We start from the raw sequence: 21,888 nt of genomic DNA, 5'->3' as shown, positions 1-21,888 counted from the left end.
TCCGTTCGATAGGCACTTTCGGCCCATACACACCCACGCTTAACGGACCACATGCTGCGACCTTGCTTGCACTTACACACGATGCCTGCTCCACGCCCCAGGTACCGCAGGTCCGCAGCACATCCCAACCTACACTACCCTGCCTACCCTACCGAGTCGAGCTGGGTTAGTCGATGGGTCTGTAAGGAAGGGGAAGGGTTACATACCTGATGTGGACATGGAGATCTCGAGCTATCGCTGCCGTGTGATGCATAGGGTGCCTATCATTCCCTGGCATCCCCAGCTTTTACCCCAGAAAGCATCTCTCTCGATCTCTGTACTTAAACACCCTCGGTCCCACTCGATTACTTCGTTCTCTGACATACCAGACAAAAACTGTTGAGCTGTCATCGACATCGAGGTTTGACAGACAGTTTCCTCCTATCGTTCACTCGAATACGTACACACGCACACTCCCACATACATCGGGAACTCACGGAAGTGAAGGATAACCCTACAGCTTTATCAAACGATATAACGCGCATAACGAAGCAGTTCGGACAACATGAGTAAACACGATATCTCTCACTCCGAGAACGCCGTCGGTGGTGGTGCTGCATACGGCGGTGGCAAGAGGAAGACATGTATGAGACATTGTGCAAGGTTCTGGTGGCTCTATTTGATCGGTAGCGTCGCAGGAATCCTTCTCGTCGTTCTTCTCATGTAAGTGTCAACATCCTCCCCAAGGCGGTCCAAATCCCAAGTGTTCTAACGCGAAACTCAGCATCTTTGTTGCCGTACCAAAGATTGCACAAAAGAAGCTCGATGATGCCGAGCTCACAGTTGATAGCATCATCGTCTCCCAGACAACACCCACTTCATACAACATGGCTATCAACTCGACGCTGAGATCAGACGGCTCAGTCAAGGCCACGATCGAGGGTTTCGACGGCAAAATGTTCCTGACGGACCTTCCAGGAGAAGTTGCCTTCGTGAACCTCACGTTCCCCGAGACCAAATCAGTTAAGCTACAGACCGTCAACATTAGCCAGCCCATCGAAATCAACGACATGCCCGCCTTCACCACCTTCAATACCTGGCTTCAAAACAATGAGTCTGTCAGAGTTACGGTCAAGGGCGACACTCATATCAAGGTCAATGGCATTGCCAGGCGTTACGGGGTTACTTTCAAGAACACAATGACCTTGAAGGGTAAGTTCCGCCGCCACTACACTAATCTCCAGGTTGCGTCCATGATACACGTTGCTAACGAAACCTAGGTCTGAACGGCTTCAAGGGCCTTAATGTTACGGATAACACCATCTCTCTCACATCGGACGCTCAGGGTGACAACTTCAAGGGTCACGTCTCGATCCCCAACCCTTCTGTTCTCACATTGGAAATTGTACGTTTATGCAACTTCTCTTAAAAAAACCAATACTAACATCAAGGTTCTCAGGGCAACGCCTCCTTTGTCAACCTTTTGGACGGCCAGGACATTGGCACCGTCTACCTCGACAATCTCCTACTCCACCCAGGCATCAACAACGTCACCATGCGTGCCAATATTTATCAAGCCCCCGTCCTTGCCGCCATGCAGAAAAAGCCCGCCTGCGAGAACGGTATCATTCCCTTCAGCCTCCGCGGCAAGAACGTTACCAGCAATGGCCAGAGGCTGTCCTACTTTTCCGATGCTCTCTCCTCTGGCGAGGTTGTTACGGATATCAACATTGGCGAATCGTTGAAGAGGTCTCTGAACATCACGTTCACCTGCACTAGCTAGATTCTCAAGCGACTTTGTTAAGTCTGCCACGGACTGAACGAAAAGGGGGCACACTATTTGCGCGTTGAGAAACGAGTGTGGGTGGCAAGGTTGACAGTTCTGCACGAATATGAAAGTATTAATGAATTTTATTATGTTGCTTGGAAAGCTCTTGCGACTCGGGGGCAGCGTTGAGAGCGATGGATCGGACACCTTTGCGGTGGTGATAATCTAGCGACCCTAGATACCTACGACGGCGTAGAGCCGTAACATAGCTGGAATATGATACCTTGTTACCTGACTCTACTGCCCGGGCTGATCACAGCGCGACTTAAAGTAAGATCACATACGATGTCGCGATGACCTTCAACTGACAGTGTCGCAAACTTGCACTCTGTTTTTAAGATTCGACGTCATTCCCTCTCGTCCCTACGACTTCCAGCCTCAACTCTGACGGAATAGAAAAAGTGACGCATCTACCACACACAACCTGTCGTCCCAAGTAAAGAGAAATCCCATCCATACCCCTTTTTCCTTCTCTCTCGGTCCGTGTCCCAGAACTCGACCATCTGACGACAAATGACGCTTTTCAGAGCACACCCTCTTTGAGCGCACGAGCGCATAACGTTTCCGCCAGGGCAGTCGTCATCCCGAAGTAGGGGCATCAATCGCGAAGATTTAAAAGGGCTTTTGGGGCTGTGTGATATTTGCTCTAGATCTCTTGCTACCTCTTGCGGTGTGATACCCCGCCTCAAGTTGCTGTCGGGCGCGGGGAAGCCCATCAGAGATCCGATAACCGTCGTCAATCCCACGTGCTGAAGATCCGCAACCAACGTTGACGCGCGCCTCGGCTCCCAAGGCCAGAGAAGGAGAAACGAGGCTACACAATCAACCCCCCAGCACCTGAGACGCCGTTACGAAACTCTGTCTCCATTCTAGACCCCACTGTGCGGCAATGCGGACCATGTAACCCCCCTCGAGTTATAATGATATTCTTTTTCCACGGCACTAGCGTACATTGTATGCGTATGTGTGTTTGTTTGCGGCTAGGCATGCCAGCACATTCTTATTCCCCTCATTGCCATTGATTGAATAAAGTGATGCCGAGGAGATCGACGGCGAGCGTCAGAGAGACACCGAGGTCTGCGGCTGCCAATTGAGAAGGAGATTTCGGGCGACTCGAGGATGGGTTGCAATTAGAGGATCAAGGATGGAATTAACACAGAAATAGTTCGCTTGGCGATGGCAGAGATGTGGAGGATTAGCCCCCAATCAATGACACAAGACGTCTGATAGCTGCATCGATAACCTGGAAACTCCCCGAGCAGGTCAACCTTGAGCGGGAAATGAAAAGAGCAGGACGCTTTGGACCCATCTACGCGATGTATGACAAGTTCCCGTAGAGTAGCCCCTGTCACAGAAGTGTGAGGAAGAAGGATCGATGTTGGTGACTGATGGGTACCCCAGCAGTCAGCTTGCCGAGTTGCTGAATCCCTCAAACGCCTGTCAAGCAAGATAACCGTAGTAAATGAACAGCTGAAGCCGAAGCTGAGGCAGCTGACAGACGTCAGTGACCAAACAGCTCGGATGCCTTGCCAAACGGAATCACCAACCAGGCCCAGCTTGCTGCTCTTCACAGCGCACCCGCCTTCCTCTTTCCTCCACGCGAGACGAGACCCCCTTGCTCAATCCCAGCCGCAGGCGAAGCAGCAGACTCGGCACCTGCTGCGGCAGCCGGCACGAACTCGACGGGCCCGCCTCCCTTCCTCGCCCCCGCGCCGCGCACTTTATCCTGGCTCTGTCGCAGCGCCGTCCTGCCCGCCCACTCCGGCAAGAGATCCTCCGACGTCGGGTCCCAGCCGAGCGCGGGCGGTAGCGTGGTGGCGTAGCCCGCGCGGCCGTCGAGGTCGACGAAGGACATGAGCTTGTCCGTCAGGCTCGGGTTGCGGAGGGCGGCGGACTGGGCGAGTTTGGCGTTGAAGTGGACGCCCTTCTTCTTGAGGTCGAGAAACTGGGTGAATTTGGCGCTGAGGGCGGGGGGTGGGGAGCCCGGCGGCGAAGGGGGTATGTCGAAGTTGGGCACCGGGGGCAGGGTGAGATCGCGGAGGAGGGCGCGGGAGGCGGTGTATGGCGAGGCTGGGGGTTGGGATGGATCTTCTCCTGAGGGGAGATTTGGCAGTTGATTGTCCATTGGGGGTAGGGAGGGGCCCAGTGGGACGGAGTGTTGTTGGACTGGGCCTATTGTTATGGCTTCTGTGGATGGTTGAGGTTCTATTGGTGGTTGAGGTGCGGCGGCGGCGGTAGGAGGAGGAGCAGCAGCAGCAGCAGATGATGTTGATGGTGGCTTGTCATTATCTGAGAGGCTCATTAGTACGAGGTTGTGAGAAGGCCTGAAATAGTTGGCGAGGTGTTACTTGAGCCTGTGTTATTCTTGGGAGATGTGGGTTTATCGGCAATCTCAGTCTAGACATTGTGTAAGTGACTGGCTTTCTGAGTGAGAAGAGGAGCATCTTTGTGAGCGCACCTTTACATCTTCGACCTCATCGTCTTCGTCACTGCTGGCGTACGCCACCAGACCACCCATTGTATCGACTCGGGAATCTTTATGTCAAAGAAGGTCTAAGACAGATGTCCTTTTAGGTTAGATTGACGTAGGTTGAGAAGTGAATGAGTTCGATGGAGGGACAAGATAATTGGGGACAGGTGAGAAGCTCGGTGTGCTTCAACGCCCCACGCGACAGGCGACAAAATCTGGGGAATGCACGAGCCTTAAGGTGGTGAGGTATCACCTAAGGCAGCCTTTCTAATTGCTAATATCACCTGTAATATTCAAATCCGTCGAGTCCCCTATTGTGAATTTTAAATGACTGAACCGGCATAGGTATTGAACATAGTGAGTCAAGAACTCTTTCACTAACCATCGCCAAAAGAGTTTTAAGTGAGAATGAGGTGCCTTCCCTCTGCAACCAGCCACACCTGCGATGTGGCTGGGAAATGGTCCGTGCATTGTCGCGGATAAAGCTCGGTGGAGTTGGCCTCGTTTCCTGGCGCATCAACTTTAATCTGATAATCGTCACGTCGCAACTTTTCCGCCCCTCATGCCAGATCCGTCATTCGCTTGCCAACAGACCTAGTACATTGGAAGAGCGGCCCCGTACAGCGGTACTTGCCCATCAGGTTCCGAACTCTCAGAATAAACAGTGGCAAAGAAACAAATACACGAGTGAAGACCCTGTCGAAAAAGTAGCTCGAGACCTACAACATGGCTCGGACCAGGGACTCGCGCTCACCATCGCCTGCAGGAAGCCAATACGCGAGACGCCGCAAAGACGATGACAGGAGGGACCGCCGTGATGATGGAGGCAGAGATTACCGTCGTCGCTCGCGGTCCAGGAGCCCTGGCGATGTGAGAAGACACCGCAGAGAACGAGAATGGGACGACTCTGACAGGTACCAACAGCGACGATATCGAGATCGCGAGCGCGATCGCGACTCTCACCGCCGGAGAGATCGCTCCATAGACCGACGAGACAACGACCGCCACAGAGACAATCGGAGGAGGTCTCGCGATCGATTCGCCGACAGAGACCGATCTCTCGACAGAAGGCGGCATCGTGATAGCGACAGGGACCATCGTCCAAGGCGAGACGACTCCAGGGATCGAGCTCGCGCGAGGCGAGAGGGAACTGCTGACTCCCGTCCGCGTAGCAAGCGCGATGATAGCCGCCCACGCGGCGCAGCGCCTCCAGAGAAAACCAGTACCCCTGGTAATGAGGTGAGACCAATCACCATGCCCTTTCCATCATGGATCGCTAACTCAATATCACAGGCTGCTAAGCCCAAGCCCGCCCCAGCCCAGACTGAAGCTGACAAAAAGGCCGAACGACTCGCCAGGCTCGAGGCCTGGAAGAAGAGCAGAGAGAACAAGGCCAATAAAGAGAATGAGGTTAATCCAAGTCAGACTAGGAATCTCCTCGCGGAGATGGACAAAAAGTCCGTGGCGTCCCCGGCTCCCGCTTCGCCATCTGTCGCCTCGCCTGCTGTCGCATCTCCCGTAGTCGCGTCCCCGGCGGCATCCCCAGCGCCAACGCTCAATACTTCTGGAAACGCATCACCAGCTGTGCCTTTCGCGGGCAAGTTTGACCCCAAGGCCATTGCGAAGAAATCGGCAGCGTCTCACAAGAACACCGGCACGAATAGTGTGCTGGGCGCGCTGGAAGGCCGGCCCGAGAAGCCCACGGCACCTGTTGCACCAATCACGAAGGGTAAGCTACCACCCCCTTCCTATGCAGATGCGCAAGGGGCAGTCATGAGAGGGACACATACTAACAGCATAATAGCCTCAGCACTTCCCGCCAACCGAAACCTGAGCGCTTTTGGTTTCAGCAAAGCGACTGCCGACAGTGAGAAGCTCGCAAACAAGCGCAAGCTCGATCTCGATGAGGAGGAAGGGACGAAGAGGAAACTCACAAAGCTACCCGCACTTCCCCTCGAGGCTGATGACACCCCCTACGCTGATCAAGATGAAGACGATGAGTCGGACGGTGGCAACTTTGCCGAAACGGAAGAAGAAGCTGCTGCAATTGCCCGTGCTGCGCACGAACGACGCGAGAGAGAGCTGCAGGAGGCGCAAGAAGAGTCCAAGCAAGATGTCGACATGCAGGATGTTGCGCCAACGCAAACTGCTGAGCCAGTTGAAGAGCCTCCAGTCGCCGACAAGATGGAGGTCGTGGAAGCCGAAGAGGACGATGTTGATCCGTTGGACGCTTTCATGGCCGATCTGTCGGATACAAAAGCCGCGCCGGGTCCCAAGGCAAGTACATCCACGAAGAAGGTCCAGGAGCCTGAGGCGTACTTCAGTGACGATGAATACGCTTTCAAAGCAGACGATGGCCCCAACGCCAATGCAGCTCTCGCCATGGCTGCGAAACGCAAGAAGAAAGATATTCCCACGGTGGACTACAGCAAGATAGACTTACTACCTATTCGTAAGGATTTCTGGGTCGAACCAGCGGAGCTTGCCGCTCTCAGCGAAGAAGAGGTCACCGAACTGCGCGCGGAGCTTGACGGCATCAAAGTCTCGGGCAAAAACGTCCCTAAGCCGGTACAGAAGTGGGCCCAGTGCGGTCTCAATGAGCGGACATTGGACGTCATCGCCGGCCTTGGCTATGAAAAGCCGACGCCGATTCAGATGCAATCTCTGCCCATTCTCATGTCGGGGCGTGATGTTGTCGCCGTTGCCAGGACTGGATCAGGTAAAACAATGGCCTTCCTCCTTCCTATGTTCCGTCACATTATGGATCAGCCGCCCATCAGGGACACCGACGGTCCCATTGGTCTCATTATGACACCGACTCGCGAGCTGGCAGTCCAGATTCATCGCGATTGTAAACCCTTTCTGAAGGCAATGGGTTTGCGGGCTGTCTGTGCCTATGGTGGAGCTCCCATTAGAGATCAAATCGCCGAGCTCAAGCGCGGTGCCGAAATCGTCGTGTGCACGCCCGGCCGCATGATTGACCTGTTGGCTGCCAACCAGGGCCGTGTTACGAATGTGCGTCGCGTCACATACGCTGTCCTCGACGAGGCTGATCGCATGTTCGACATGGGTTTCGAGCCACAAGTCATGAAAATCTTCGCCAATATCCGCCCTGACCGGCAAACCATCATGTTCTCCGCAACCATGCCTCGCAGCATTGATTCCTTGGCCAAGAAGGTACTCAAGTCTCCAGTTGAGATTACCGTAGGAGGCCGCAGTATCGTGCCCGCAAACATTACGCAGATTGTTGAGGTTATTCCCGAGACTGAAAAGTTCTACCATCTACTAGGCCTGCTTGGTGAGCTTTACGAAAAGGATGAGGACGCCCGTACTCTAATCTTCGTCGAACGTCAGGAGAAGGCCGACGACCTTCTTAAGGAACTCATGACCAAGGGATACCCCTGCATGTCGATCCACGGTGGTAAAGACCAGGTCGATCGTGATTCTACAATTTCCGATTTCAAGAACGGTATCGTGCCAATCCTGGTCGCAACGTCTGTTGCAGCGCGAGGTCTGGACGTCAAGCAGCTCAAGTTGGTTGTGAACTATGACCCACCCTCTCACCATGAGGACATGGTGCACAGATCCGGACGTACGGGAAGAGCAGGTAACACTGGAACCGCAGTGACTTACATTTCTGAAGACCAGGAGAATTGCGCCCCTGGCATCGCAAAGGCTCTGGAGCAAAGCGGTGTTCCTGTCCCTAAGCGCCTGGAAGAGATGCGTAAAGCATGGATAGAAAAGGTCAAGGCAGGCAAAGCCAAGGATAACTCTGGCTTTGGTGGAAAGGGTCTGGACAGACTCGATGCCGAGCGTGAAGCTGCTCGTCTTCGTGAGCGCAAGACTCACAAGGCCGAGGGCGAAGAAGATGACGTGAAGGAGGAGAAGGCTGAGGACAAGGGCAAGTCTGCTGTCATCGACATTCAGTCCAAGGTATCAGCCGTTGTGTCCCGTGCCGCCAACAAGCCTGAAGAGGCCAAGGGCAAGGATACACCGGCTGCCGGCGGCGCCGGAGGCAAGCCGGGACAGCCTCTCGACATGGTCAGCGCAGCCATTAGGAACATCAACGAGCGACTCGGCAAGGCCGGGCAGCTTCGGTCAGGACAGCCCATCGACAACAAGGGCCCCGATGCCGGTGCGTACCACGCCACCCTCGAGATCAACGACTTCCCGCAGAAGGCCAGATGGGCGGTCACAAACAGAACGAACGTGGCCAAGATTTTGGAGGCAACTGGTGTGTCGATCACGACAAAGGGAACCTTCTATCCTGCTGGCAAGGAAGTCCCGGCCGGAGCGGACCCGAAGCTGTACATTCTCGTTGAGGGTGACACGGAGGTTGTGGTTGGCGCTGCTATGACCGAGCTTACCCGACTTCTCAGTGAAGGAACTGTTGCGGCGGCTACGGCCGACAGCCGTGCTCCCGCTTCTGGACGTTATAATGTCGTGTAAATTGCCCGGTTTCTTGTAGTATATCAGATAATGCCATGGTAGCAATAGGGCAGGGGCGCAGAGGAGTCAATGATAACGCTGGTGCAGATGTTCGTTGTTGATGTGCACTTGATTTTTTTAGGATAATAATTAGAGCAGTCGGCGCGGAGATCAATAGCACCAGAGTGAAGCGCAGTTTGAGAAAGCGAAATGAAGAAATGTAGTAACTAATGACTTAGATCACCCTAGACGCCAGCAATGTATGAACTCCAAACCAAGCTTCAATACCAAAACGAAGAGGTATTATCAACGAACATTGTCCACCCAAATCCATTATCTAATTCATCAAGAAAAGTCGCTAACCCCGCTTCTCTCTATTTCCCCCTTTACTACGTATCTTGTCTTTAATTGTACGTCCTAGCCTCCGCAGCGGCATCGGCATCACGTTGTCTCAGCTGCTGGGTGCTCGCGTCCTTGAGCAAATCGCTCTGAGTCTGCTTCTTCTGGGCGTTCAGTTGCGAGGAGAGCTTCCCGGTGGACTTATTTGCGGCTTTTGCTCGGGCCTGTTGAGGGGCATAGGTGTTAGTAGGTTTATTCGCGCAGTATTGTGAGAAGAGGGGGGGGAGATGGCAGGTGAATCTCACCTCGGCTGCCTCCGCGGCTTTGCGCCGCGCTTCTGCGGCATCGGCAGACGATTGTTGTCCCGATGCGCCGCCACCGCTACCACCGCCCAGTGTCCGTGGCGGACCGCCGACTCTGGCAGGAATCGGCGCGGTCTTGGGCTGGGGCGGGGGAGCGGTGCCAAGCGGGCGACCCGGGGAGTCGAAGTTGTCCCCCTTCTCCTTGCCGCAGACAGAGCCCATTACGGTTTCTGTAGGAGAGTTAGGATAGTTTGCGATTGCGATATGGTATCTAGGGTTATAGTATCGCTGAGGTGGTGGTGCGCGCGCGCGGAGTGGCGAGGTCGTTTCGGCGCGAGTCGTTCGGGGGAGAACGGGGTGAGGTCGGGGGACGGAGGTGTTCGGGGCCGGATGTACGTAAGGTGTTCGAGCAGGGTCCCGGGAAGGTGCGGTTCGGAGGTGAGGCGGTCAGTTTTTGTCGCAATGCGCTTCTACGCTCGGGTAGGTGTTTTGGAAATCCGTCGCTACGATAGATGGCTTTGCGGGTTGCGAAGCTATTTTGAAGTAAAAAGGTCACGAGGAAGGAAGTAAGGCAGTGTCAAAGGTAGGCTGTTGGTTTTTAGCCGGAGAATCAGCGTGGCCGCGTCAGGTAACCTCGTCTATCGATATGAGGCCAAGACCGCCCAGGTTTGCGACGGGACGTTCACTGGTTCACAACGGCCTCCCGCCCATTCCATTGCCCTGCCACAGTGCTCTGTGCCACCCGGTACGAGGGGCACGCTAGCGGTGTTGGGGTTAAGGCCCATCAGCAGTCATGGACCCCTGCCGGGCCGTCCAGTGCACCGCAGTGACAGTCATTCAGGTCGTACACTACCTACCTTCCCTCCCTTGCCGTTGTGCTCATTTTGAGACTACGGCGGGGGCGGGGCTCATTGGCTCAAAAGAGAGGCGGATGCTCCAAAAAAGTTGACGGGCCAATGGCCGAAACTCCAATTCTTTTTTTCCACAAGGTTTGATGAGCTTGAATCAGTAGGTGGGGGGATGAGCAACATACAATGAAACAGTTTGCTTCTCCTCCATCATAATATTTCTTCACCTGTGACCTGAGGAAGGGAAGATGGGTGAGTGCTTGGTAGAAAACAATAATACGATATCTGAGCGAGTGAAAGTCCTGGGCCATCCAATGTCCCACTCGAGCCGCTAGGTGGTTGGAGTTGAGGTCATTGCTGCCGTCGCATAACGTAGCGTTTCCCCTTCCTTTTCGTGCCTCCAGCGGATGCGATGCCGATGCTACGTGGGGCAAAACTACCTAGAGAATACTTTGCCTGCCGCCCTACGCGTATGGGAACACGCCGTACCCATCACGTAGCCAACAAGAAAAAGTTTCGTAGCTTCCTGCCCCTCCCCCTCCTTGATCGGAAGCCGATTTTGCGCAACCTCTCCTCCTACCCACAGGCATCATCGCGCAAGGCAAATTTTTGTTTCCCTTGATCCTTCCTGATTCCTCCCTCTTCTCTTCCTCTTCTTGCTCTATCCTCTAAACAACAATTCTTCCTTCCCCAAGAACTTGTCGTTGCGAGAGTACCTAAGCAAAGATGTCGGGTCAGAAGATTGCCATCGTTTCCGTCTATGATAAGACTGGTCTGCTGGACCTGGCCAAGGGCCTGAACCAGCAGAATGTCCGCATTCTCGCCTCCGGCGGTACGGCCAAGATGATCCGGGAGTCTGGCTTCCCCGTTGAGTAAGTTGCAAGTCCATGCCGAAACTTTCACGCGTGCAACCCGAAGCTCATGGGCTTTTTTCTGATAGGGACGTCTCTGCCATTACCAAGGCCCCCGAAATGTTGGCTGGCCGTGTCAAGACTCTGCACCCCGCCGTCCACGCCGGAATACTCGCAAGAAACCTCGAGTCCGACGAGAAGGACTTGGCCGACCAGAACATCAACAAGGTCGACTATGTCATTTGCAACCTGTACCCCTTCAAGGATACTGTTGCCAAGGTCAATGTCACTGTCCCCGAGGCTGTCGAGGAGATCGATATTGGTGGCGTCACTCTTATCAGAGCTGCCGCCAAGAACCACAGCCGTGTTACCATTCTCAGTGACCCCAACGACTACGCCGAGTTCCTCAAGGAGCTCCAGGCTGGCGAGATCACCGAGGCAAGCCGTAACCGCTACGCTCTCAAGGCCTTCGAGCACACTGCCGACTACGATGCTGCCATTTCCGACTTCTTCCGCAAGCAATACGCCGCCGATGGCAAGCAGTTCTCCGCTTTGAGATACGGCGCCAACCCCCACCAGAAGCCTGCTGCTGCCTTCGTCAGTGGTGGAGAGCTCCCCTATAAGGTTCTCGGGGGCTCGCCCGGCTACATCAACCTTCTTGACGCCCTCAACAGCTGGCCCCTCGTCAAGGAGCTTAAGCAGGCTCTGGGTAAGCCCGCCGCTGCCAGCTTCAAGCACGTCTCCCCTGCCGGTGCTGCCATTGGCACTCCCCTTACCGACGACGAGAAGAAGGTTTACTTCGTCAACGATATTGAGGGCATCGACTCCTCTCCTCTTGCCCAGGCCTACGCCCGTGCTCGCGGTGCCGACCGCATGAGCAGCTTCGGTGATGTGATTGCCTTGAGTGACATTGTCGATCTCCCCACTGCCAGCATCATCTCCAAGGAGGTTTCTGACGGTGTCATTGCCCCTGGCTTCGAGGATGCTGCCCTTGCGCTCCTGAAGAAGAAGAAGGGCGGCAAGTACCTCGTCCTCCAGATCGACCCCGACTACGTCCCTGCCAAGACCGAGACCCGGACCGTCTACGGAGTCACTCTGCAGCAGGGCCGCAACGATATCGAGATTGCGCCCAAGTCGTTCAACAGAATCATCACTCCCAAGGAGTCTGGGCCTCTCTCCGAGTCCGCCCTCCGAGATTTGACCGTGGCCACCATTGCCCTGAAGTACACTCAGAGTAACTCTGTCTGCTACGCCTACAACGGACAGGTCATTGGTCTTGGCGCTGGTCAGCAGTCCAGAATCCACTGCACGCGCCTCGCTGGCGACAAGGCAGACAACTGGTGGCTTCGTTTCCACCCCCGTGTTCTGGGCATCAAGTGGAAGAAGGGCACCAAGCGCCCCGACAAGAGCAACGCCATCGATCTGTTGGTCAGCGGCGAGCTCCCCAAGTCCGGTGCGGAGCGCGAGATGTTCGAGGCTGTCTTCGAGGAGGTTCCGCCCGCATTTACTGATGCGGAGAGAGAAGAGTGGCTTGGCAAGCTGACCAATGTCGCTGTGTCAAGTGATGCTTTCGTGAGTAAAGTTCGTGCCTGCTTCGAGTGAAAACCTTCTGACAAGAAACAGTTCCCCTTCGTCGACAACGTCTTCCGCGCATCTCGATCCGGAGTCAAGTACATTGCAGCTCCCGGAGGCAGCCAGAATGACGGCGCTGTCTTCGAGACTGCGGAGAAGCTTGGCATTACGTTTGTTGAGCAGAATGTCCGCCTCTTCCATCATTAAGCGTCTGTTATTATACCAAATCGGTGTTGCGGGATTCATCTTGGGCATGAGAATGGACGGATTTTGGTCCTGAAAGGGGGAATAAAAGTTTCAAATGATGATGATAGCTGGCAACCCAACAGCCTTCGTAACTAGATGCGAGCAGCATGCGAGCGGCACGTTAGGCGGCATGTCGGCTGGCCATGTGAGGTGGCAGACACCATTTGCTAAGCACAGATTACAAAAAACGTTGGGCCGCTTTTGTCAGATGACTGTGATATTCAACATATATCCGGAGTACAATGGGATGGACTTTGAAGGAGTTTAGTTTAGCGGAGCCTGAAATCGGTGGCTGCATGGAAATAAAAGCCATTATGAGATGAGAAATTTGTGTTCACGTGCTATGCAGAACCTGCGGCATCGGGCGTATGATTTAGAGTTTTCCTCTTTGACTACGAAGCAGATGATATCTACTTTCAGATGCGTGAATTGCCGATCTCGCAATAGCTCCCGACGCGGGATCTAAAGCAAGCTCGTCGACGCAAACATGGTATGGCAATCAATGGCAAGGCGACTCTAGACGGAAGTCTATTCGCAAGGTAATACGAAGATGTGCATACGAAGACATGCAGCTCTATAATGGCGTTCCCCTCACGTGTGGCTGACATCTACCGCTCCTAAAGGCTGGCTACCATACCCGGACGCCACTTGGGGCATTTCGAGAAGTCAATTTTGGTGTTGAGGCGGCATCGTGGAGATTTTCTGAAGTGAAAACATGCAATGGCGTCGTCCTCGGAACTTTATTGCGCGTCATTGTTCCGTGTGTCTGACAGCCCAGTGGCTTGCCATTGTTCTAGAGTCGGATGAACTATTGACGGATGTTGCCTTGTCTCTTGCTTACCCGTCAGTTGGTCTGCTGCCTCTTGAACGCCCCCCTCGCGGTTGATAAAGGACGGTCCCTAGCGCACTGACCATTAGCGTCACCTACTGTGTACCTTAGGTATTACTGCGTATTATTCTCAGAGATATTGTCTTCCAGTGCAAATAAACAGGCACGCACGCAATCTGATATTGCACACTGCTTACATACGCAGACCCTGGCAAGACAGTCCGAACCAATGGGGAGCTGCTCATGTGCTGAGAAAGGGCACATGGTGGGGCAGGTACCAACCACGGGCCAGTGATTACAGAAACCCCCCCGGTGGCACCCACACCCCTGTGGTCAGCCTCTCAGAGCCAAGTGACGAAGTCTCTTTGGAGTCGGGCCCGCCAGTTCTCTCGAGAGACACATGGGCGAGGGCATGAGGACCGGAGAAAGGGCCTCATCTCGGCGGTCCTCTCGTTTTTCCTACGGCTTTAAGGTTTTGGGGCTTCTTCTCCAGTCGACCTTGACGAGTATAATAAGGCAGCGGCAGTCGGCACCTTGGGGCGGTTGGAAGTGAGGAACAGACACGGCAAAGACTCATTCTCAAGAGACTGAGTGAATTTTGCAGTGCAATATCGCGAACAAGAAAAAAAGGGAAGAAAAAGCCCGGCGCAACAACCATCGCTCCTCAATTATACCGACAGGTACGTCCTATTAAATCATGAAGCGCATATTTGGCAAGGTGATTGACAGCAATGACAGGGGTTCTGGTGTTACGCTGGCAGGTTAGCCCCTCCGTCACCAGCCAGAGAGGCCGCATTTTCGCGCCAGAGGCCATCAAGGTTCTCACGCCGCACCGCACCTGCTCATCGCGCGCCTGCAACACCGCCTTCCCACAACGTGGGTAGGAACTTCCTACCGTTGCGGGTTGCCCTTGGTCCCTGGGAGTCCTGAGAAGAGGAACCAGTGGTGCCCAGTCCAATCCAATTCTTCAATTCTCGACTTCTTGCCCCTCAAGCCTTGTCAACGGTTTGACTCGCCTGGTCACGCCTCGCCTCGCCTCGCTTCGTACCAACCTTGAAGCTTTCATCCCACTTTCATATTACCCTTCTACCCAAGTCTTGGTTCTGTTTCGTCAGGGCATTCATTACTGGACCTTCCTCCACAACGTTATTCCGTTACTACTACATCTACCCTCCCCGACTCTGACACCTGGAGGAATTCTCCGTCCCCAGGGTCTCAGTTTTGCGGCTCTTTTCTTCCCACCTTCTCCAAGAACCCCCCGACCTCCAGTGGCCCAAGCTGCCGGTCGATCGACAGTCTCCGTGGAACTTCTCCCGAGCCGCATGGAAGATTCAGAGATCCTTAACATCGTCATATCAGAGTTATGGACGGCCAGCACGACGGCTTACCGTCCTTCGGTGGCCACGCCTCCGGCTTCTTTCTCGACCCGTTGGACGTGGAACATCTTAACGACCATTTCACCGGTGGCGTCACTTTGCCAGTATCGCACGATGAGTCCTGTATGGATTTGAACTTCGACCATATTGCCTGCAGAGGCCCGGATAGCAACAACCAACACCACCCTGTACCCAACCACAACCACCCTCTCACCCTGAACACCATGCCGATGCATGCCCGAAGACACCACAGCCTATCCACGATGCCTACACTACCCAACTACTTCGATCCCAGAGGCCAAATGCCCTTGGGCTTCGGCTCGAATGCCGTCATGTCACCAACGGGGGCCATAGGCTTTGGCGTCTCGACCCCCAACTCGAGCCCTCAGCTCGAGGATGATAGTACCTCCGCGGCTTGCAGCAGCTTGGACTGCAATCGATGTGTTAGCGAGTGTGGCGCTAGTGAAGCTGGCGATGTTTGCACCGATGCAGAGTGCGCTCAAGCTTGCGACGATGACGACTGCGACGAAGCTGCTGCGCTTTGTACAGACGCCGAGTGTCCAGCCAACGACATCATCTCTGATAAGGACAAAGCTGCTGCCGATGTGCTGGCGTCTATTGGGGACGCTTTCAGCCAGGATGGCATGCTACCTCCGTCGATGTCTTCGATGCCGTCGATGTCTTCTCAATATTACGCAACCCAAAGCTCCTATCAAAATGGAGGAATCCAAGCAGCAACTCCAAGTCATTTCCACGCCGGCGGGATGACCATGTCGATGGCTCATTCAATGAATATGGGCAACTCTTTTCAGAGTAATCCCGACCTCTTTCACACTGCCCTCGAGTCTGTAATCGACTTTCAGGATCCTAGCATGCCTGAGCCCATAGGATGGATGGCACTTGGCTTGCACCTTAACGATCATGCACACGCTCAGACAACCTGTATACGGCCTTGTATGACAGAGAACCGGAATTTGCCAACCAGGTGCCCGCTTCCTCACCAAGCGCATGCTCATCAAGGTGAACTTGATTTCTCCTTTTGCATTCCCGACCCAAGCTCAGGGTTTGTACCTTGCGGCGCTGAGCTCAACGGCGTCGAGGATTGGGCTAGCCATTTCCAAGAACAACATGTTATTGCGCCAGAAGGAGAGCATACCAACTATTCCCATGCATCGCAACACTCTTACCCAAACCTGATGGCGCCGAATCGTCAGTCTGATTACCTTCCAGGAGGTCTTCCTGACCCGGCCCATGCTGCCCAAGGTAAGGAGCCCAGCACATCTCCTCTATCAGGGCTCCAGGCGTCTTCGTCCCCACGACCGTCTCCGGCCACTGCACAAACCCAGCCCAGCCCTGATAAGCCCGGGGCTGAAGTGTTCATTTGCCAATGGGTAATCGCCGGTCAGATTTGCGGTATGAGCTACTCGAACGATGACGCTCTGCAGATGCATTGCAAGGAGAGACACATCGTCAACCTTGGAAAGACAGATGCAGGATACAAATGCTGCTGGGAGGGATGTGCGCGTGAAGGGCATTTCACGCAAAAGAGCAAGCTTGAACGTCACCTGCAGACACACACCGGCTGTGAGTCACGTCCTCATCATCTTCAATGACCAAGTATGCTGATAATGCGTCTAGTCAAACCGGTCAGGTGCACTATATGCGATACCCCGTTGTCTGCCAAGCAGTCTCTTGCGCAGCACATGAGGATTCATACTGGAGAAAAGCCCTGGACCTGCAAGTTTCCCGATTGCAAAGCATCCTTCAAGCAGCAGAGTGCATTGAGTAAGTGAAACCAATATCCTTGGGTCCAAATAATTTCTAACTATGTTCTAGCAATGCACCAGCGAACCCACACAGGCGAAAAGCCACTCAAGTGCGAGGTTTGCGGCAAGGCGTTTGGCGAATCGTCCAATTTGTCGAAACACAGAAAGACGCATAACGTGAAGGGTGCTTTCAAGTGTGATTTCTGTGACAAGGACTTTCATAGACTGGACCAGAAACGCAGACATGAGAAGATTCACCGTAAGGTCGCGGATGCGCTTAAGGCTGATAATTCTACTCCGTCTATCAAGAAGACACAGGGCGGTCGAGTTACAAAGACAGCAGATCGAAGAAACAGTAAGTGATCAACGTGGACAAGGTTGATCGCTTCGCTGGTGGTTTTTGTGGTTCAGGGGGGGGGCATTCTCACACTACGGATGGCTTTTTTCTTTGTCGACGTCTCATGAAATACCCTTATAGGCTCCAAGATACCGGACTGGCGTTTACATGGAGAAATGGATCAGGTCAGGACGGCATAACAGACTTCGGTGTTCAAGGCGGCGGCGAAAAGTTCAAGGGACTTGGACTTATTCTGACTTTGGTGGGCTTGGGAAAACATTCTGTTTTTCATGACGAATTCACGGTAGGTACGGTCAGCAATGAGGATAGAATTAGTATTGTAGCAATACAGTACTAGCAGTAATACCGTATGAATGACGCTTAATTGACGAAACATGTTGAGGGTGTTCTCCATGGCTTTCGAGTTGTATCTTTCTGTTTCCAAATTAGTGGACTTGGTTATGCCCGCACTCGGCCCAGAGGCCAATATTATCATTGAACGACAGATCTGTATCAATCCGTAGATGATCCTTTCGGGAGCACATATTCCACAGCTAAAATGGTTTTCCGGTCTTGCCATGGAAATCAGGGAAGGACGGGTCATTGAGATTCCGGTGATGGCTATCTATGTTCTGTCTCGGTAGGACTTACGCACCCTGTAGGCCATCACAGGCCATCACAACCCCAGAAACCGGGTTTGCGACCAGAGTAGGTGAGTGGGCAGCGACCCGGTCTCGGGGGCACGTATGAGCTAGGGAGGGGGAGAAGGCTTATGCAGCGTTACTAACATATGAATGACATGACCACGATTGCCGCGCAAGGCAACAGAGCAGTGTTCTTGCCTTTTCTTTCGTAGGTTTTCGTCCTGGTTCCGTGCTCCTGAGGCGTTGATGGATACGAGCTGGAGATGGTGAGAGTCTTTCTATGTGGTGTCTATAGTTTGCCAGTCTCGTCATCGCTTCAGCCTGTGACCAAGTATTACACGGCACTAGATATGACAGTGGAGATGATAGAATTGTCATGTGGCATGGTGATGATCAGATTACAAACGAAGTCTTCATTCATCGGTACAGAAGGTGACTATGTGCGAGCTTATGTCCCACTTTTCGCCTTTATTCGCCATCCTGGCGAGGCAGCCAAGGAGTAGGAGACTTTGACGGGAGACTTTGACGACAAAATTCATATCTGGCGAACCACGAATAAAACGTTCTGCGGACTTCCTCACGAATCAGAGCGAACAAGGTTTTCTCTCGTGAACGGTATCTTCCGAGAGAGAGGTAGTACGGTGAATGTAAGTTTGGAGGCGTTCTGTCAGGTGGAGAGGGGAATCGGTTTGGTCGTAGAGGGACATACCCGACGCGATGAGCTCTCGGATGAGGGACATGGTGTACCTTGGGGGGTGGGGGGGCGTGAAGTTGGTAGATTTACCCTTCTGCACCCTACCCCTCGTGCCCCTTTCCCCCTTTTTCTCCCCTCCTGCCTCCTGGCGATGCTTCGGCGAGATTCTGTATTGTGGCTTCACGAAAGGGGAGGCATCACATGATGATGAAATTTGCCGCGTTGAGGAGAAAGTCTTGCGTTGGTCTGGGGAGGATCTCTTTGGAAATGATGCCCTGAACTTGGCTGCGGGCGTTGTTCGTGATGCTCGACAAGTTTGGTGGCGGTTCAGCGGGTCTCAAGTGAGGTGGATGCTGATGTTAACCAAAAACCGCTATGGAATGGCAAGGCGGGCCTATTTTGTCTGTCTGCCGTGTTCGTGCCGATCGTGAAGAATCCTTTGAGTTCAGGCTGTCTTTGGACTTGATGTGCCTTGCCGACGAGAGTTGTTATCTATGGCTGGAGAGACTCGTAACAGAACGTGAGGGTGAAGCCTGTTCTTTACTAGGCCGGAACGGATGGAATAGCAATGAAAGTATTCCATGGAATGACCTCGCTTCACTGGCAATATTGTGAATTCCATGAGCGAGTGCTGTGTCCTGGTGTCCAGACCCGTTCCACCCATACGAAGGCATCGAGGGTAGAGCGTTGGATGAAGCCTCAATGACATCGCCAGAAGACGGCGTCCAATACCCGTAAACCAATCATTGTGAGCGATTCCACTTCAGTATCCTTGTCGTCTTAATTCAACGTTAAGACAAGTAAAGACTTTGTAGAGTCTATACACATTTGACAAGAACTTGAGACGGCCCTCGAAACGTGCCTCCGTTGTTCCTCACCACGGCATTAAGTATCTTATTTCATGGCATTGCACGTTGTATGGAGCCAAGCCTCGGGATATCATGTTGCTACTTCCTTTTTCTAGGCACGAGAAGATGGTCGTACTTGTGTTGGCGGGATGCCCCCTCCCACGCAACTTGCCCCATCCCGAGGTCGATTCTTCTTATTGTCCGCACAGGGTTTCACAGGGAGATGGAGGCCTGGGAAGAGAAAATGGGGTAAGCTGCAGGAAACTACAGGAGCTGGAGCAGCGTTTGTCTGGCTTTAGTCTGGTCTACTAAGAAAAAGCGTGCTGCGCTGAATAAAATTGTCCCAGTAGTAGTTGCCACTAAGAAGACTCTAGACGATATCGCCATCGGCGAGAAGGAAGTAGAGGTGTGCCTGTGGTGACGGGGACGGCATGACCACTCATCACCGACTAATGTCATATCATCGCGTGGAAGTGTTCATCTTCTGAAGAAAACCATGGTTCCATGAGGCAATGTGCCTTGGTGTTCTTTGCTGTAGTTTGCGAATGAAATCGTGAGCTTCAGAGGCCAGTCTCGAGGGCGATGAAGTGTGGCGGAGGCCTCGGATTGGCGCTTGTCATCTACCTACCACGTCGAAATTCAGCGATAGAGACGCCAATCTCGTAAGGTAGACATGTGTCCAGATATCAAGCAGTTAAATGGGGGAGGAGGGCAGTAACACAACTTGAAATCAAGTCTAAGGCGTCGACATCAAAAATGGACATAGGCCATAGACAGTAGACATGGACGAATGAGAGGGGACTACAAGCTTGAGCATGGACATCGTCTGGCCTGTGTCTGCTTACTTCTCTTAAGCAATGGTAATCATCACACAACGTCATATATCAGTGTATAGGGACTCCATCACATTTGAAGAAGAAAAAAGGAGCAAACTTTTGAAGTCGGGACATCTTTGGGCCCCATCATTTTGGCAGCTCTATGCTACCTCACACCACACACACCCGAGGGAATCCTCTCCCTCCCACCACGCAAGAAAGGAGGGGTGGGAAAGAACAAGAGAGGGGGATTCTTGTGAAGCCCATCCTTTTTCGTTTTTCGCTTGACCAATGTTTTGACCCGTCTTGAGAGAAATCCATTTCGTGTTTTGCAGCACTGGGGGGAGAAATGATAAAAGTGCAAATAAACCCTTAATTTCCCTCCGTGACCATGCAATGCATCATCGAGTAATTCGGGATCCCCGTGTGCCAAAAACGTGTTACGCCTCCGTGACCATTTTCATTGTTCCTCATCCCCAGATCTAACCCAGCAGCGGTCGGTCTAAATTTAAGCAGACTGTATGAAGAAGTCAGTTTCAATGTTTCCTAAGGATGCCATTCGTGATCTCGGCCAGGGAACATGAGAAGTAGCGCTCAACAGAGTGTCGAAGATCGTCCCCTCATGATGCGGCCTTCGTCAATCGCTCCTCTCATGGCTCCCTAGCCTCCATTCGAATGGCAGATATTCCGACTCTACTGACCTTGACGGCGAACTTGCGCTGGGGGAAGTGGGTGGTGCGCTTCTTGGCCTTGTCGGTGACAGCGCTGGCCTCCTTCTCGGACAATCTCCGGCGGATGGCACGGGTCTGCTTCGCGCGGAGGTCGAGGGGAGCGTACTTCTTGTTCTTGTAGAACAGGCGGAGCTGGGCGCGTTGCTTGGAGTTGATGACGGTAAGGACGCGAGCGATCGACTTGCGGATGTCGTGGCTGTAGGGCGGAAAATTTCACCGGTCAGTCCTCTTGGTTTCTCTTTTTTCGATCGACGATTCCTCCAATCAACTCGGATCAGGACAGGGGGGATCAAACGCACATCTTGTTCAGCTTGCTGCCGGAAGAGGCGATCTTCTGGATGCGGAGCTGACCGAGCTCGGTCTTGAGCTCACCAAGTTGCTTGGTCAAATCATCCTTGTTCTTGCTCCAAAGGGCGACGGCCTTGACCTTTCCGGACGACTGGGACATGATGAATTCTCGTCAGCGAAACGGGTTCTCTTTTCTCCTATGCGGCTCCTTGCAAGCAGCTCCTGCCGCCTCTGGTGTTCGCTTTTTTTCGTCGGGAAGGGGCTATTTCGGGCGCGGGGTGTCGAGGATTCGGCGGGAAAGTTGCGTCGGGCTATTCGAGGATCGCCAATTCCATCAGGGAGAGCAAAAGGGGTTCACTCACCATCTTGACTGATATGGGGGGTGGCGCTGGATATCTGGGTTAGTATCGACACGTCGTGAGAGAGGCTGAGGTGATCGATCGTAAATTTGAAAGTTTGGCAAAAAGCTGTTGCCCTAGTTTGTGCGCAAAAATTCGGGACCCGGCGCGGGGCCTGCTGTGATTGGGTGCATGTGGGCCTTGGGGTTTCGAAGTCGCTGGTCATGAACTGCGCCACAGCGACTCCAGCCACAGTCTGTCACCGGGGCTGGCCGTTATCAAGCCAAAGCAGCTTGACTGAGCGAGATATCAATGGCATCGACATGTAGTTGCAACACTTTGTCTAGAATCTTTGGAGA

The 21,888-nt window shown here is 53.4% G+C and overlaps 9 protein-coding genes across 9 annotated transcripts; 6 read left to right on the top strand and 3 right to left on the bottom strand.

Annotated features, from left to right (window-relative positions):
* Positions 1-81: 81 nt before the first annotated feature.
* Positions 82-406, top strand: CLUP02_05461 (uncharacterized protein; the record flags this gene model as incomplete). Its single annotated transcript, XM_049284468.1, has 3 exons — positions 82-177; positions 256-316; positions 384-406. 3 exons carry the CDS (start codon positions 82-84, stop codon positions 404-406), a joined length of 180 nt encoding a protein of 59 aa, XP_049141611.1.
* A 138-nt stretch (positions 407-544) lies between these two features.
* Positions 545-1,762, top strand: CLUP02_05460 (uncharacterized protein; the record flags this gene model as incomplete). Its single annotated transcript, XM_049284467.1, has 4 exons — positions 545-702; positions 764-1,191; positions 1,260-1,384; positions 1,439-1,762. The coding sequence occupies 4 exons, from the start codon at positions 545-547 to the stop codon at positions 1,760-1,762; spliced, it is 1,035 nt and encodes a 344-aa protein (XP_049141610.1).
* Positions 1,763-3,374: 1,612 nt separating this feature from the next.
* CLUP02_05459 (HCNGP-like protein) lies at positions 3,375-4,325 on the bottom strand (the record flags this gene model as incomplete). The annotated part of the gene is made up of 3 exons (XM_049284466.1): positions 3,375-4,096; positions 4,156-4,204; positions 4,266-4,325. The coding sequence occupies 3 exons, from the start codon at positions 4,323-4,325 to the stop codon at positions 3,375-3,377; spliced, it is 831 nt and encodes a 276-aa protein (XP_049141609.1).
* A 678-nt stretch (positions 4,326-5,003) lies between these two features.
* CLUP02_05458 (DEAD/DEAH box helicase) lies at positions 5,004-8,726 on the top strand (the record flags this gene model as incomplete). Its single annotated transcript, XM_049284465.1, has 3 exons — positions 5,004-5,516; positions 5,571-6,006; positions 6,082-8,726. The coding sequence occupies 3 exons, from the start codon at positions 5,004-5,006 to the stop codon at positions 8,724-8,726; spliced, it is 3,594 nt and encodes a 1,197-aa protein (XP_049141608.1).
* A 383-nt stretch (positions 8,727-9,109) lies between these two features.
* Positions 9,110-9,568, bottom strand: CLUP02_05457 (uncharacterized protein; the record flags this gene model as incomplete). The annotated part of the gene is made up of 2 exons (XM_049284464.1): positions 9,110-9,268; positions 9,350-9,568. 2 exons carry the CDS (start codon positions 9,566-9,568, stop codon positions 9,110-9,112), a joined length of 378 nt encoding a protein of 125 aa, XP_049141607.1.
* Positions 9,569-10,920: 1,352 nt separating this feature from the next.
* On the top strand, positions 10,921-12,824 carry CLUP02_05456 (phosphoribosylaminoimidazolecarboxamide formyltransferase/IMP cyclohydrolase; the record flags this gene model as incomplete). Its single annotated transcript, XM_049284463.1, has 3 exons — positions 10,921-11,066; positions 11,135-12,617; positions 12,669-12,824. 3 exons carry the CDS (start codon positions 10,921-10,923, stop codon positions 12,822-12,824), a joined length of 1,785 nt encoding a protein of 594 aa, XP_049141606.1.
* Positions 12,825-14,092: 1,268 nt separating this feature from the next.
* Positions 14,093-14,576, top strand: CLUP02_05455 (uncharacterized protein; the record flags this gene model as incomplete). The annotated part of the gene is made up of 2 exons (XM_049284462.1): positions 14,093-14,234; positions 14,422-14,576. 2 exons carry the CDS (start codon positions 14,093-14,095, stop codon positions 14,574-14,576), a joined length of 297 nt encoding a protein of 98 aa, XP_049141605.1.
* Positions 14,577-15,055: 479 nt separating this feature from the next.
* CLUP02_05454 (zinc-responsiveness transcriptional activator) lies at positions 15,056-17,371 on the top strand (the record flags this gene model as incomplete). Its single annotated transcript, XM_049284461.1, has 3 exons — positions 15,056-16,652; positions 16,905-17,189; positions 17,313-17,371. 3 exons carry the CDS (start codon positions 15,056-15,058, stop codon positions 17,369-17,371), a joined length of 1,941 nt encoding a protein of 646 aa, XP_049141604.1.
* Positions 17,372-20,822: 3,451 nt separating this feature from the next.
* CLUP02_05453 (ribosomal L29 protein) lies at positions 20,823-21,556 on the bottom strand (the record flags this gene model as incomplete). The annotated part of the gene is made up of 3 exons (XM_049284460.1): positions 20,823-21,099; positions 21,203-21,342; positions 21,554-21,556. 3 exons carry the CDS (start codon positions 21,554-21,556, stop codon positions 20,823-20,825), a joined length of 420 nt encoding a protein of 139 aa, XP_049141603.1.
* Between the last annotated feature and the right edge of the window lie 332 nt (positions 21,557-21,888).

This window comes from Colletotrichum lupini, chromosome 3, assembly GCF_023278565.1.
Source record: "Colletotrichum lupini chromosome 3, complete sequence".
In the NCBI taxonomy this organism is placed as follows: domain Eukaryota; kingdom Fungi; phylum Ascomycota; class Sordariomycetes; order Glomerellales; family Glomerellaceae; genus Colletotrichum; species Colletotrichum lupini.
Note: the sequence above shows the minus strand (reverse complement) of the source record. Positions and strands in the feature narration are given on the sequence as shown.